This window comes from Hypanus sabinus, chromosome 3 (assembly GCF_030144855.1).
Source record: "Hypanus sabinus isolate sHypSab1 chromosome 3, sHypSab1.hap1, whole genome shotgun sequence".
Lineage (NCBI taxonomy): Eukaryota > Metazoa > Chordata > Chondrichthyes > Myliobatiformes > Dasyatidae > Hypanus > Hypanus sabinus.
The window spans coordinates 67,324,296-67,340,047 of record NC_082708.1 but is presented as its reverse complement, the minus strand read 5'-3'; the positions used below and the strand labels follow the sequence as shown (position 1 = coordinate 67,340,047).

General features: G+C 40.5%; 1 protein-coding gene across 1 annotated transcript in view; it reads left to right on the top strand.

Annotated features, from left to right (window-relative positions):
* The window catches only part of grm5b (glutamate receptor, metabotropic 5b), a 464,503-nt gene that overhangs the window by 338,290 nt on the left and 110,461 nt on the right, over positions 1-15,752 (top strand). Inside the window, exons 4-5 of the mRNA XM_059964595.1 lie at positions 2,019-2,265; positions 4,367-4,535. Coding sequence (XP_059820578.1) covers positions 2,019-2,265; positions 4,367-4,535 — 416 coding nt within the window. The remainder of the gene's footprint in view (positions 1-2,018; positions 2,266-4,366; positions 4,536-15,752) is intronic.

Sequence of the window (15,752 nt, the reverse complement as noted above, 5' to 3'; positions counted from 1 at the left end):
GCTACAAGATTGGAAATCACATTAATTAATATGGATTCAAAACATGGTCGTGAGATGCAGGATGCAACAATATCCTGAGGAAGGGATGATAAAGTATGGAACATTTATCATTGTATGAAAAGAAAGAAATTTTCCAAATAATTGTATTACTCATACTTTCCAATTTTTTGCCAGATCACTTTGAGGTGTTTGAATAGAAATGTTGTAAATGCTAAGCACAACTAATAGAATCATCATTGACATTTCAATTCAGTTGAATTATGCAGAGACTGATGCAATTTTCTTTTTAAACTACTTCCACAGCAATGAATAGAAGACATGTTATTGTTATACATTGAACTATGGCATGTGCAAGCACTGTCAAAGTGAACATAAAATGTGGCTGTGCAAACTCCTGTACTAGAAGCTGAATTCTGATCACTTCCCTGGTCAATTTCAAGAGAACTGAGCTGCTGAAGCAAAGTAGTAAACTATTACAATTTGCATAAATTCTGCAATTTTCCTATCAGGTCCTCACTGCACCTGACATGGAAGAGCTTGGATGCACACAATGGTGTCCATTGGCATGTAATATGGGTTGAACACCTCTCCTGTCAGTTTAGGTGACACATGTATGGCTATCCACACAGACGCAGGGCTGCACATTTCTTATGCCAGCTGTATTGTCATTGACAGGGGATTTCTATAAGCCTGACACTGTGCCCATTTTCTTAAAGACTTCAGACTTGAGCGTCCTACCTTCCCTTCCCCAGCTTCTGTGCCCTACTAATATCAAAACTGCTGGTTTGAATACGTGAGTTTGACTTCAATTACATAAATAAATCTGGAATAAAACTTGGTAATCAGTAGTGATGTTTGCGAAATAATTAGAATAATGTAAGAAAAATCTGGCTTCCCAATATCCTTCTAGAAAGGAAGTCTGCCCTTATCTGGTCTGGCTTATGGTTGGTTTTCAACTGCTGTCTGCAAAGGACTGGTAAATGATTTGGTTCAAGAGTAATTGGGATAAGTGATAAATGCTTGACTTGCTAATGACACCCACATCTTGCAATTAACTTAAACAAGAGACAGTTTTCTTCACTTTGAACTATTGACAGTGCATAAAAACTAATTTACTATCAGGTCAAATAATCCTTTTGTCACAAGCTGAGTGCAGGGAAACTGCTTGTACGTAAATAATAGTCTCAGTTTAACAAAGCAGACATTGCCAGGCTAAACAGCATTCATTGACAAGGCCAGATGGATCACAATGGCATATGATGGTCATTTCACAAAGTTAACATTCACTGTGCCTGAGACTATCTCCTTGCAAAATTCTAAGTTCTCTTAAGAAATGTAATCGTCAGTGATATGTACGAATCAAGTAAGTTTTGCTCTGTTATAAAAACTTAATGTATTCTGCAGATAAAAGTAGATCTCCCGTTATACTAAATTACTTCTTATAAGTATTTTTGACTTTCAAAGCACTTGCAGCAATTTTTCTTGTTTTATGGATTGTAACATAATTAATGTAGACATAGAACATTGTTAACTGGTCTGTGTGCACAATTATCTCAGAGTGCTTCACGAGGTGTGAGTAAAATTAAGGATTAGAAATGGTGAGGAAAATGATAATTTTATAAACAGTAGACAAACATTTTGAGTGGTTCTGATATAGTGAATGGTGGAGAAGAATCCTAAAACAGTTTTCAATATAACTGCGACAGTATAAACTGAAATACTCATTTATAATGATGCAAAGTACATGTAAGAAGAGTGGAGAACATAGTCAGTGCCCCATAAGAGAAGTGAATGTTATGATCTCAAATCAGTAGAGAGTATAAAGTGGTTGAAGCACCCATTTCAATTCCAATGGCAATGTGCCAATAGATAATGTCCAAAGGAACCTCAGTTCAGTTTCTGTTTATCTTATGCTCAAAGGGTTATATAGTAACTTCATGGCGATCCCTGGTTTAATAATGAAACAGTTTTTGATCCAATATCTAACATAGATCTTTTTGTATTCTCTGTGACACCAGGAACAGAGTCATTACAAGAGCAATACGTCCAAGACACCAAAATGGGATTTGTGATAAATGCGATTTATTCCATGGCCCATGCTCTACACAACATGCAGCAAAGCCTATGTCCAGGGGTTAATGGGCTGTGTGATGCAATGAAACCTGTTGATGGAAGAATACTACTAGAATTTCTCATGAAAATCAACTTTACCGGGGTATCTGGAGATTACATCTCTTTTGATGAGAATGGAGATTCACCAGGAAGGTACTTTTTTATGCAAAGTTTTCCCTTTAAGTGGATCATTTGTGATTATTACTAAATGTTTTACTTTAAGATTTTATCATCAATCTTCAAATTTCATAAAGATAGAAGTTTGCAAATCTGAATAAGAGGTAAAAATGGGCAAACTGCATGAAGAATGTCATAAGCCATCACATCAGTCAACATCTGCTTCTTAATTCCATTGATTTCTGTAATTGATATCTCATTCTCATACAGTCTGCTACATTATGCTGTTTGATACAGGTGCTTTCAGTTTTGTATAAGCCATCACTATTAAATCCATTAAGTGTATGTTAGTGGAGGATTGTCGAGTTTCCTTTCATGCCAATCAGCACTTGATTCTCATGGGTTTGCTTTGCCAGTTCTGCTTTCTACTTCACTTAGTCTGGTTCTTATTAGAGGAATTTAAATGATGTGCATCACGCATCCTTTCTTTCATTTTAACAGATCCCTTAACTCTACAAAGTCCCTTTCCCTCTCATCTTTCACTCTCATGGAATGCTCTTAATCTGCACCTAAGATACAGTATTACCTCCTAAAATATCAACCATTACTCTATCAAGTTTTGAGTGTAATCCTAACCACTTTATCATTAAATAGTCTAAGTGTTCTAAATAGTTTCCTAAGTGTTCTCTGGCAGGCATTTGGTCCATTTAACGGACATAATTTTACAACATCAGATCCAACAATATTTCCTTCATAATTAAGCTTCCTGAACATGCTGTAGAAGGCTTTCCCCCACCAGCCTCCCTCCTCCTACCCCTAACCCTACCATCTTCCTACTCCCACTTTTCCTTTTGTTCTAATATTATCCCATTCAATATTCTGGGTAGTCCAAGGCCCACAGTATCACTACTCTGTATCTCAGAAACACCTCTCAAAATTCTCTCTTCAGATTTACTTCCATAATCCTCTTTGGATGCCTGTCGAAAACACTATTGATCCAAGTATACATTTTTCACTTCCCTAACAAAATGGATTCTGTCCATAATTCTTCAGGAATCTCCTCAAACGGCAATGTCTTTCCTAATCAGTACATCAAGCCTAATTACTTCCCTTTCTCCCCTCCCTATCTTTTCCCATTGTTTTATACCCGTGAACAGTAAATTCCCCAGGTGCTTGTCAGTTTCTGGTATTGCTCTTTTTTCATGGTCTCACATATGATTTTTGCTCATAGCTTACCAGTGTTACTCACCATACTTGACATAGTAACATGCAAGCTCCCTAAGCCTGTTTTTGCAGTCCTTCTTAGGCTTCTCCTTTCTAATCTGTCACTATCTGAGCCCCAATCCAACATGACATATTAGGCAAATCGTGGGGTCCACCATATTATGCTTCTGCTGCAAGTTTTCGCCTGAGCTGCAGTGCAGATTGTACCCGGCTCACTCCTTGGCACATTGACTTTCACTCTTCTAGACCCCGGAACAGAGAGGTGACGGAAAATCAGGGGCGGTGACACGAGGGAAATTTGCACCCAGTAGCCTGGGTCAGTGACCGTTAGAGAAGGCAAAAAATGGGGAAGTCAGGGGAAGCACAGAGGACTGCCTTTAGTTTTGGGAAGTCATGCTCAGCCTGTGGAGAGGAAGCAGGCCTTGAGGCTGTTTGGACTTGAATGTGGACTTGGACTTGGCTGAATTAGCTTGAGTTTGGGAGATTTTCCCCATCCCATGTCTGAGAGGGAGAGAAGTTATCCCATATGTCCTCAGTACTCAATGATGGCCACTTGCGCTCTGCTCCTCATCGAAGAAGAATAGCTGATGGCTGAGCAAAAAACAGCAACAGGTTCTCAATGGGAGGCACACCATAATTCACAGGCATAAAGTACAAGATGTGCTCATGTTGTTTAGCTGTTTGCCCCCAGAAATGAATGTACCTGCTAACTTCTACAAATCGTCACTACTAAGAAAGAGTCAGTATTATTTTTCTGCAATCTTGTCTTCAACGTTTCTCTGTTTTTTGAAGTTCATCTTGTAGTTCTTCCAGCTCAGATATCATCTAAAATTTTCATTTCTTTCAGCACCTTAGTTCTCTATCCTAATTCTCAGATTCTTAATACTTGTCTAACAAATTTTCTTACGTTTAGGTATGAAATCATGAACTTTAAAAAGCTGAGAAAAGGCACTTTTGACTATATTAACGTTGGAAGTTGGGACAATGGGGAGCTGAAAATGGATGATGCTAAAATTTGGGCCAGTAAAGATGTTGTTATCCAATCTGTCTGCAGTGACCCGTGTGCTAAAGCTGAAATAAAGGTGAGTAGGTTGTATTCATATCATGAAACACACAAAATCATTTTGTTACTCAAAGCATCAATTTTCACCCAGTGACCTTGTTTTCATTTACCATCTTGTTCTAGTTATATGACTACATTACATATTTTTAAACATGTAATTGGCTGAAAGCTGATGGGTGTCTTGCAGATGTATGGAAATCATGGAGGCCTATGACTTCAAAATTGATCACACTTGTATTTATCAGGGTTGGACGAGGGAACTTATGCCATAAAGACAGAAACTGCTTGAAAAATCATCAGGTCAGGCGCCATTGGTGGCAAGATCAATAGAGTTAACATTTCAAACTAAGGACCCGTTGACCTGAAAAATTAAACTCTTTTCTTCATTCCACCGTTGTTGCTTATTGTGCTGTTTCCAGCATTTTCTGGTTTTATTTCAGATTTCTGGCATCTACAGCTTTTCTGATTTTCATTCACTATACAACAGAAGTTGAGATGGTTTTCTAATGAGCTGATCAGATCAATAAATGGTCATTAAGCAAGAGAAGTTACCAGTCAAATTTAGTCATAATCTGGACTTCAGTGCTCTTATTCTGTAAAGTAATTTGCTTCATCCAAGTTGATATTCCTGGCTGCTCAATTTGTTGTCCAACACACTGACAAACACAAGAAATTCCACAAACTTTGAAGATGATTCCTTAGGGCTGAGGATGCTTCCACATCAGGTCTGTGAGTTCAGAGGTAGCTACCAAGACCAGTGTGGGACCCATATCCATGATACTGGGCTTTCATGTGCTCTGCCAAATTCTCTCATCATCCTCTGCATCATCCCAAATGCAATTCTATATTTTAATTAATCTCTTATCAGGGATTCTGAGGATTAAGTCAGGATTTTGTATCTAACAAGCAGGTCTTGAGAGCATTGCTTGATATTTCCTCATTCTACCTGTTGATCTTCTGCTCTGCCTGAGCTTGGAAAAGCACATGGTTCTCAGGACAGGCTGGGCATGTGAATGATGTGTTCATCAGAACCAAGTCTCAGCAAAAGGGCTGTTGATCAGAGTGAACTTACAGATGTTGGTTTGAATATTTGTTGGTATATTTGGAGGATTTTGCAGAAACAGCATTAGTGTTACCTGCCCTGTGCTTTCAAAAATCTGCTGCTGCAGGCAGTCCAGGTCTCTGAAGTGCAGTGTACAGGAATGTAGGAGCCGCTTTTGCTTGATAATCCATGAGCTTTGCGTAGGCCTAAGGTCTTGAATTTTTGGCACTCCTTTCCTTGGAGGATCTTATACCATACATTGCGACTAATGGTGAATTTCAACATTAATGTTTACCTTAGAGGAGGCGTATGAGAAATGGAAAATGGTCCACATTTTACAGAACTCTTTACTATTGGGGCAAATTTGTAAATCAAGAGCAGTTTGGAAGAAGAACTCTGTATTGCCAACTTTTAGTGTAAGAACATTCTCTTTCATAGTTGATTGAGCAAGTTGAGAATGGCATGATCTTACATAAGCATTGTCTGCATACCATAAATCACCTATTGAGAATGGGCGAGTTTGGCCTTCGTGGAGAGTGGAATGGATGTGATGTGGGTTCAGCAGGTTTCCTTGTAAATTAACTCCACTTCAGCAGGAAGCTTGTTGGAGATGACGAGTAGCACAGTGGTGAGAGGGATTTGAGGAAGTGTTAGAGTGAGGATGTAATCTTGCTTGACATCATACTTAACTTATACAGGCTGTCCCAGGTAAAGAATGCTTGACTTAGATATATATATATGTACAGGTACATATTGTTAGATTCAAAAGCCTAACATATATAGATAAATTTATTCCTACGAATAGAAGAACTAGTTTCCTCTCCCTCTCTCTTCACTCTTGTTCCCTCTTGCTCTTTCTTATTTATTTTATATCCTTTTGATGGCATTCATTACACTGCTGTGGAGAAAATGGACAAAATCAATTTATGGACAAGTGTAAATACAGAACACATTCACCACCCAAGGACAATCTGCAATGGCTCATTTGTGACTCCATTGATTACATTTCCAACTTCAGTGGCATAATGAAAGAGATGAAGTGTGGATATGAAGTTCTCCTGTCAGCAACCTCTTAAGCCTCTTAATATTAGAATCACTGGGCTTTAGCAGAGTAACATTCGGGTCCACTGATGCAGGATCTGTTCACCAGGATCCTGATATCCCTGAATTTCATACCAGGATGTTGAAGGTATTTTGAGTGTGACTTTTTTTTTTGTGTCGTGTAGCCATTGAACATCTGTTATTATGCAGACTTGACAGAGCAGGGTCTTGATATGTAGATCCAATATGGAGAACAGGTACTGATGCATGGAAGCTAACACATACTCATAGGTCAACATGTATGTGACTGTCAGCTTTTAACTGTAAATTAAAACTTGATTTCTTGAGTGTAAAAGATGGAGGAACCATGAGGAAATAGGAGGGAGGACAGTTTTTATAAAAGTTTTCGGCCCAGAGCTACTACAGCGTTCATGCAAAGATATCAATGTCATTTGGGTAGCATGAAGGAAGGGTGTAAGAGTTTGCAATGCTTTACATATAAACAAGTCACACTCACAAAGATTGTATGCTCCAATGTTTGTGGTCTGTTACATTAGTTCAATTGCCCAAAGCAGCATCCACATATAAAATATGCCAGAGGCAAAGAAATAAGAGGCAACTTTCACTCAAGTTCAAACTTAATTGTCATTCAACCATACATATGAATCCAACCACATAAAACAGCATTCCTCCAGGGCCAAGATGCAGAAAGCAGCACCAACAGTCACACACAGCACATGTAATTAAAACAGCAGAAAAGCATAGTCACAAGCAAACACTGATGCAGGATCTGTTCACCAGGATCCTGATATCCCTGAGTCTCATGGCTTGTAGGTTGATGACGTATGGATAGTGTCCCAGAGCCCGCAGCAGTCCTCATTATGCACTAGTGTAGCTGCAGATGAATGTAATTCAGCTAGTGTTCCACTGAGCGAACAACGGGAGGGGACAGCCACCAACGCAGCATGCAATCCAGTGGCAACTGCGTCCTCCCCCACACTACCTCCGACACCTCCTTCCCTGGGTAACTGCAACAGGTGAGCCCGCGGTAAGAGATCCTGGTTCGTGCAATAACGGAATCTATGCAGATCCCTCTCCATCGGAGTCGCCAATGAGCCAGAGAACTAAATGTGGCAGTATTCCACAATACCAATCTCCAACAGGGTTTACAACCACAAGAAAAATACCCAAGACAATCATTTTCACCGTTTGGTGGACCATGCACTGCTTCTGATGCCTTCCTCCTGTAGCAGGCAGCAAAACAGCATGCAACTCCACTACTATTGAATAGCTCGCTGGGGGGTAGACATCCAGTATTTCATGTTCTTAATATTCAACAGTGTCTTGTAATCATAAAAAAACATAAAGGATGAGCAATTACATCTTTGTATGGACCCAGAGAGACTGCTGTGACCGAGCACACTGTTATCTTGCTGGAAAGCAAGTTCATATCTTCAGTGTTATCCACTACATTGGACCAAGATACTTTATGACTACCTTTGTACACATGCATCTCAATCTTTCCCTTAGCATCAGCAAAACAAAATATGTGGTCATTGACTTCAGGATAGAGCAATGATGCTGAGGTCAAGCATGTTGAGACCTTTAAGCTCCTGGGAGTGAACATAATCAATAACCTGCCCTGGCCCAGTCACATTGACACCATAGACAAGAAAGCTCAGCACCACCTCTACTTCCTCTGGAAACTGAAGAAGTTTGGCATGTCCTATTGGACTCTCACCAATTTGTATTGATGCACCATAAAAGGCACCCTTTCTGGATGCATTGCAGTTTGGGATGGCAACGGCTCTGCCAGTGACAGCAAGAAACTGCAGAGAGTTGTAGAAGCAGATTAGCACATGATGGAAATCATCCTCCCCTATAAAGACTCTGTCACCACTTTTTATTGCTTTGGTGGTCAGCATACTCCCAGACATTCTATCCTGCCCCTCCAAGAAGATACAGAAGGTTGAGAGTAGGTACCACCAGGCTCAAGGACAGCTTCTGCCTTGCTGTTATAAGGTTACCGAACGATTCCCCAGCTTGAGAAGATTGATCCTTACTTCACAACACCCCTTGTGGTGAATTTGCATTTTGTTACTGTTTTACTTTGCTGATGACAACACTGCCATAGGCTGAAGCAGGAAAGCAGCATCGATCATCAGAGACATGCTCTCTTCTCACTGCTGCCATCAGGAAGAAGGTACAGAAGCCTCAGGACTCACACCACCGGGCTCAGGGACAGTTATTACCCAGAGGGGATAAATTCACTCAACTTCACTTGCCCCATCACGGAACTGTTCCCAGAACCTATGAACTCCCTTTCAAGGACTCTTCATCTCGTGTTCTTGATATTTATTGTTTATTTACTATTTTTCTTACTTTCTTTTTGTATTTACACAACTTGTGGTTTTCTGCACTCTGGCTGAACACAGAAGTTGGGTGGCCTTTCATTGATTCTGTTACGGTTATTATTCTGTAGTATGCCCACAAGAAAATGAATCTCAAGGTTTTATATGGTGACATATATAATAAATTTACATTGATACTGTGTTAATGAATTGATCTCTATGAATGATGTGCAAGACAAGTTTTCTTTTACTATTCTTTGGTAGATGTGACATTGATAACCCAATTTATCACAGCCACGTGAATATAGGGGTTATAATCTGTGTCTGCAGTGATCAGCAATTAATTGAAGCCACGCCCAGATTAGATACATCTGCTGCTAAAATTCCTTTAAATGATTTTTTAAAATCAGTCTAAATTTAATCAGTTACATATGACTAGAAGGTGCTGTGTGGCTGCAATTGGCAGCTGATTACAGGTTTTCTGTATAAAAGGCAAGCAACTGAAAGCAATTAAAAATAAGGCAGGAGCTGAATCAGTCAAATAACTGATATATTGGCAATCACATGCTTGCTTTAGCTGTGGCTGATGCCATTTTCTGATCACAAATTGAACACAATTAATTATCCTGTGTGATTATTGTCAGTCACTGGAAATCTTATCTTCACTTAAATGCAAATAAATTTTGTGAAAAAGCCTGACCAGATCTTTGCTTGGTCAAAATTGTCATCAATGTATTCAAAGTACAGTCTGTCCTTTTTGCTATATTAAATAACCTAGAGCCTCAGGGTTAGAGGGGTGCACCATGGGAAAAGTCCCTTGGCCTACTAATCATCAGCCACCCATTTACACTAATCCTACATTTATTCCATTTAGTATCCCCTTTCAGGCCCTCTGTTGGACATGGTCATCCATGGATGTTGTGTACCAGATGTCTACATGATGCACAAGCCAGGGCAGTATAATATGGGGAGCATGCTGTTGCCTTCCATATCCCTTGTATAACGGTAGTATCATAATCGTACAGCCCTTCAGCTATTCTTTAAAACATTTCAGATTACTACTGCAATGCATGGAAATCTTTCCCTTTATAGTTAATGGTCTAAAATCTATTTAACAAAAGTTGTTTAATCATCTAAGTAGAGATGCTATAAGATAAACGAAAGCTAAGGTATAATGCATTATCTAACTTCAAGGAAAATTTAACAAGGTTTGTTTTCCCAATGCTTTCTGAAATGAGCAGAATTATAAATTGCATTTCCTTAGTTTCTCATGCCATAGGTCAATAATATTCTTCATTCTAAAATGGGAAACATCAATCAATCTGAAAGTAATGCTGGTTCCCACTCACCCTGGAAAGCCACATTGATTTGAAAATTAATCTACTGCTGCCGTGTACTAACTTTATTGACTTTGATTGTTCACGATATATTTTGCAAAGGCATATGTGCCTCTTAGTTCATTTAATTCAAAGAATTTCAGCTATTCAAGAATGTTCCTTAATGAATACACATCAATACATTAAGCAGATGAGACTAAAAGAAAAGTGTGAAAATATTAATAACTAACTCATAGTTAAAAGCATTGAATGAACATGGTAGATAAAATGTTTCTGCACAGTTAGAGCAAACTGTGTGCTGAAATGTGGAGAGAGAAGGCTAATGGCTTTCGGTCGAAAACTCTGTGGGTGGCCTTGGAAGCTGCCTTGAAGCAGCTGAAGGCCTGGAAGTCCCAGGTGAAAACTAAGCAACCTAAATTCACAACATCTGTAGCTTGTAAGTTAACGTCTGTGCACTGGATACTCTAGTAAAGATTTCAAAGAATGTATAAATTAAGGCTGATTTATACTTGTGCGTATGGGCTATGCCACAATCTACACCATAGCCCTGATTTTCACTTCTGCGTTGCTCTACACCATAGCGAGCATGCGTTGGTGTGCGCTAAAACGCTAGTTGGTGGTGGGGTTTCTAAGCCACTGTGTTAAGTTTCTTCGTGAGAGACATGGATGAGGAAATGCATTTCAAACATTTTCGCATGTCAGCAGGCAGATTTGACGATTTGGTTCATCTATTTTGCATCGGTGTACAGACATGGCGGAGAAGAAGCAACCGGAAATGCGTAGGAGGAAATAAGATGCTACCAAGCAGACCAATCACAGTTGTTGCGGTCTGCATCACCGCAACTTGCTAGTTACTTTTCTGGGGAGGTGCACGTCACCCTACAGCATAGGGTACGCGGTACCTACACCATAGATGTGACGCACAAGTATAAATCAGCCTTTATACAACTTTGAGATTTGTTTGCTTACAGGCAGCCTCAACGTAAGAAAGCTGAAAGAACCCAATTTAAAATAAATAAATTAAAGACCAACACCCGATGCACAGAGAAAGGGAAGAAAAGAAACAAATAATGCAAACAATCAGAGGCTCAGCGAGTAACAATATTCTAAACGAAAATGAGTCCTTAGATCCGAACCCCGGAGCAGACTGAAGTAGGTCCAGGCCTCAGTATCAGTCCGTCATATTAGCGGGTATGGAGCACAGCAGCCTGGGGCAGTCTTCATAGCCTCTGCATCATGAAGAGAGGAGTTGACATAATGGGGAGCAAGCGAAACTGGCTATTATTTTAATTGTCCAAACAGCGTATCATACTTCACACTAGGACCCAGGCACCTCTGCAGCAGAGAGCCGTGGGCTTAGAAAAACTCCACCCAGCAACTTGCACTGGGCCCAGGTTTCAGCCCGAAGCCACTCTCGATTTCTCCAAATCGGCTCCCATCAATTCTGCCTGGCTTAGTGAGGCAAATGTACCTGCACTCCTTCAATTATCATCCCTGATTGTGTGCTACCTTGATCTACAGAATGGTGAGAGGCATGTCACATAATGAGGTGGAATAGATGGCCATCATATTGACCCTTAGCCAACATCGTATACTCAGTGGCCATTTTATTAGATGCCTTCTGTACCTAATAAATTGGCCACTGAATGTATGGCCATGGTCTTCTGCTGTTGTTGCCATTCCACTTCAAGGTTCAATGTACTCTGTTGTGCACTTAGAGATGCTCTTCTACACACCACTGTTTTGACGTGTGTTTATTTGAGTTACTGTCACCTTCCTGTCAGCTTGAACCAGTCTGGCCATTCTCCTCTGACCTATCTCATTAACAAGGTGTTTTCACCCACAGAAATGCCACTCACTGTTTTTTTTTGTCTTTCACACCATTCTCTGTAAACTCTATAGACTGTTGTGCATGAAAATCTCAGGAGCTCAGCATTTTCTGAGATAGTCAAACCACCCCATCTGGCACCAATAATTACATCACAGTCAAAGTCATTTAGATCACATTTCTTTCCCATTCTGATGTTTGGTCTGAACAACTGCACCTCTTGACCATATCTGCATGCTTTTGTGTCTTGAGTTGTTGCCACGTGATTGGCTGATTATATATTTGCATTAATGAGCAGGTGTACAGGTGTACCTAATAAAGAGGCTCCTAGGTATATTTCCTTACATTGTAGAAGGAGATATTTAGAGTCACAGCGAAGTGGGTCACAAAACAGGCACTTCAGCCCATCTAGTCTGTGCCAAACTTTGTAAACTGCTGACTTCCATTGACCTGCACCAGGACCATAGCTCTCCATACCCCTACCATTTATGTACCTATCCAACCTTCTTAAACATTGAAATCAAGCTCACACGCACCACTTGTGCTGGCAGCTCAGTTCACACCCTCATGACCCTCTGAGTGAAGAAGCTTCCTTTCATGTTCCCCTTAAACTTTTCACCTTTCACACTTAACCCATGACTTCTGGTTGTAGTCCCACCCAACCACAGCGGAAAAAGCCTGCTTGCATTTATTCTATCTATACCCCTCATAATAGTGAATACCTCAAATCTCCTCTCAATCATTTACATTTCAAGGAATAAGGTCCTAATCTATTTAATATTTCCTTATAAATAGGGTCCTCCAGACCTGGCAACATATTTGTAAATTTTCTCTGTAATCTGTCAACCTTATTTATATCTTTCCAGCAGGGAGGTGACCAAAACTACACACAATACTCTAATTTGGCCTTACCAATTTCTCATACAGCTTGAACATTACAAGCCACCTCCCGAACTCAAGACTTTGATTTATGAAGGCCAGTGGGCCAAAACCTTTCTTTACGACCCTATCAACCTGTGAGACCACTGTCAATGAATTATGGACCTATATTCCCAGGTTCCTTCGTTCTACTGCACTCCTCAGTGCCCTGTCGTTCACTGTGTAAAACGTACCCTGATTGGTCCTACCAAAGTGCAACACCTTGCATTTGTCAGCCCATTTCTCCAGCTGGTCCAGATCCCTCTGCAAGCTCTGATAGCCTTCCTCGCTGTCCACTCCCCGTGCAATTTTGGTGTCATCTGTAATTTTACTGATCCACTTAAGCACATTATCATCCAGATCATTGAAATACTGTAGATGAGAAACAACAATGGACTCAGCACTGATCTCTGTAGCACTCCCCTATAGTCACAGGCTTTAGTTAGAGAGGCAAATATCTACGACCACTCGCTGGCCTCTCCCACAAAGCCAATGTCTAATCCAATGAGTACCTCATCTTGAATGCTGAACGACTGAACCTTCTCGACCAGCATCCCATGCGGAACCCTGTCAAATGCCTTGCTCAAATCCACGTAGACAACATCCACTCTTTGCCTTCATCCACTTTCCTGTTAACTTCCTCGAAAAGCTCTGTAAGATGGTTAGACATGATCTCTCATGCATGAAATCATGCTGACTATTCTTAATCAGTCCATGCCTATCCAAATACTAATCAATCCGCTCTCTTAGAATATCTTCCAATAACTTTCCCACTACTGTTGTCAGGCTCACTGGCCTATAATTTCCTAATCTATTTTTAGAGTCTTTCTTAAGCAGTGGAACAACATTGACTATCCTCTAATCCTCTGGTACCTCACTTGTTCCTAAGGATGATTTAAATATCTCTGCTCGAGCCCCTGCAATTTCTGCACTTACCTCCTACAGGGTCTGAGGGAACACCTCGTTAGGCCCTGGGGTTTTATCCATCCTAATTTGTCTGAGGACAGCAAACAGCTCCTCCTCTGTAATCTGTACAGGGTCCATGAAGTTCATGCCACTTTGCCTCACTTCTGTAGATACTGTGTCCATCTCCCAAGTAAATACGGATGCAAAGAATTCATTTAAGAACTCGCCCATCTCTTTTGGCTTCACACATAGATAACCATTCTGATCTTTTAGAGGAACAGTTTCATCTCTTGCAATCCTTTTGCTCTTAACATATCTGTAGAATCCCTTAGGGTTCTCCTTCACCTTGTCTGCTCGAGCAACCAAACTCATGTCTTCCTTAAGTCCTCCTGAGGTCTTTCTCAAGTGTTCGCTTGCATTTCTTATTCTCCATAAGCATCTCAATTGTTCCTACATGCCTGTACCTGCTATGCACCTCCCATTTGCCCCATTCAGTCTAACTTCCCAGAGCAATCTCATCAATTTCTTTCCCCACCACGTTTGGGAAGTGGAAGGAAACACGATCACCAAAAGGAAACCCACACAATCTCAGGGAAGTATTTGAAAACCCATTTGGACAGCATTCAAGATCAGAACCAGACTCAGGATGCTAGAGCTCTGAGACAGTAGCACTACCTGTAGCAGCAACGTGCTGTTAATGCAGCCAACCAAGAAATGGCATGCTTAACAGTAGCTGAATATTGATAATGAACAGAATGCTTTAAACTAGTGTGCTCCCTACGTATTCTAATCAACAACCATGAGTTAATAACCCATCACAGTTGAGGTACCTATTTTCAGGAACTGCTTTGTTTAACTGTCTTTAGGTTTGGTTATCGCAACAGTTCATTGTCAGCTTGAGTAAGTACCTAGTTGTAGCTAATTCACTTTTAAGATCAGATTGAAGTATAACAGAATCATTTAGCACATTAAGTAGTTTAGATTCAATTAGAAATATATACTTATTTAGTATCCATACATTGAGTTTATTTTTCCCACTTTCTAATTAGATTGGAGATAGAACCATGATCCATTGCCTATAATTCCAGCATCATGTGGAAATTACAGGGTATTTTCTGTGTCCAAAGAAGCTGCATATCTAAGAATTGGGAGAAATGTTCAAAGTCATGAGTTAGTGTTTCAGAGTTTAACCAGCACCAGGATGCAGTCAGCTGAATGTTTTCTGAATCATATGTTGCCCGATGTGGCCAGCGCATGGCCAAGTGGAACTCCGAATAGCAAGACGGAGACTACCCAAGGAATGGGGTGGAGAAGACTATGCAGGAATCCATGGAGAATGTATCCTTGTCAAAATGCCATTTAGCGATGAAATCAGTGAGGGTGTCTATACATTGATTATGTACAGTCAAGAGAGCCGGACAATGGGGTAAATATTGGCAAAAGAGATTCAAACAAAGGAAAACTAAAGCTGCTGGGGGAGGCCAAGCAGCTGGTGTGGAGGCAAAAAGGACAGTTGACATTTTGGGTCAAGAGCCTTCATCCATACTGAAAACTGTGGAGGGAAGATCTCCGAATGAGATGAGATCGGTGATGGTCTGAGAGCCTGAGTATTCATTGCTGGGGCCAGGGTCCATAGGTAGATATAAAGCAGTTCCAAGAGCTGCCATCCAAACTGTCTAAGGTTAATGTCAGTCTGCCAGACCACAACAGCACCACCCTTGTCTGCTAGTTTGATAACAAGGTTGGAATTGGTGAGCAGTGAAGAGAGCAACAAAAAACAATGGGAAGTCTCTTCATGGGACACCCACATTGA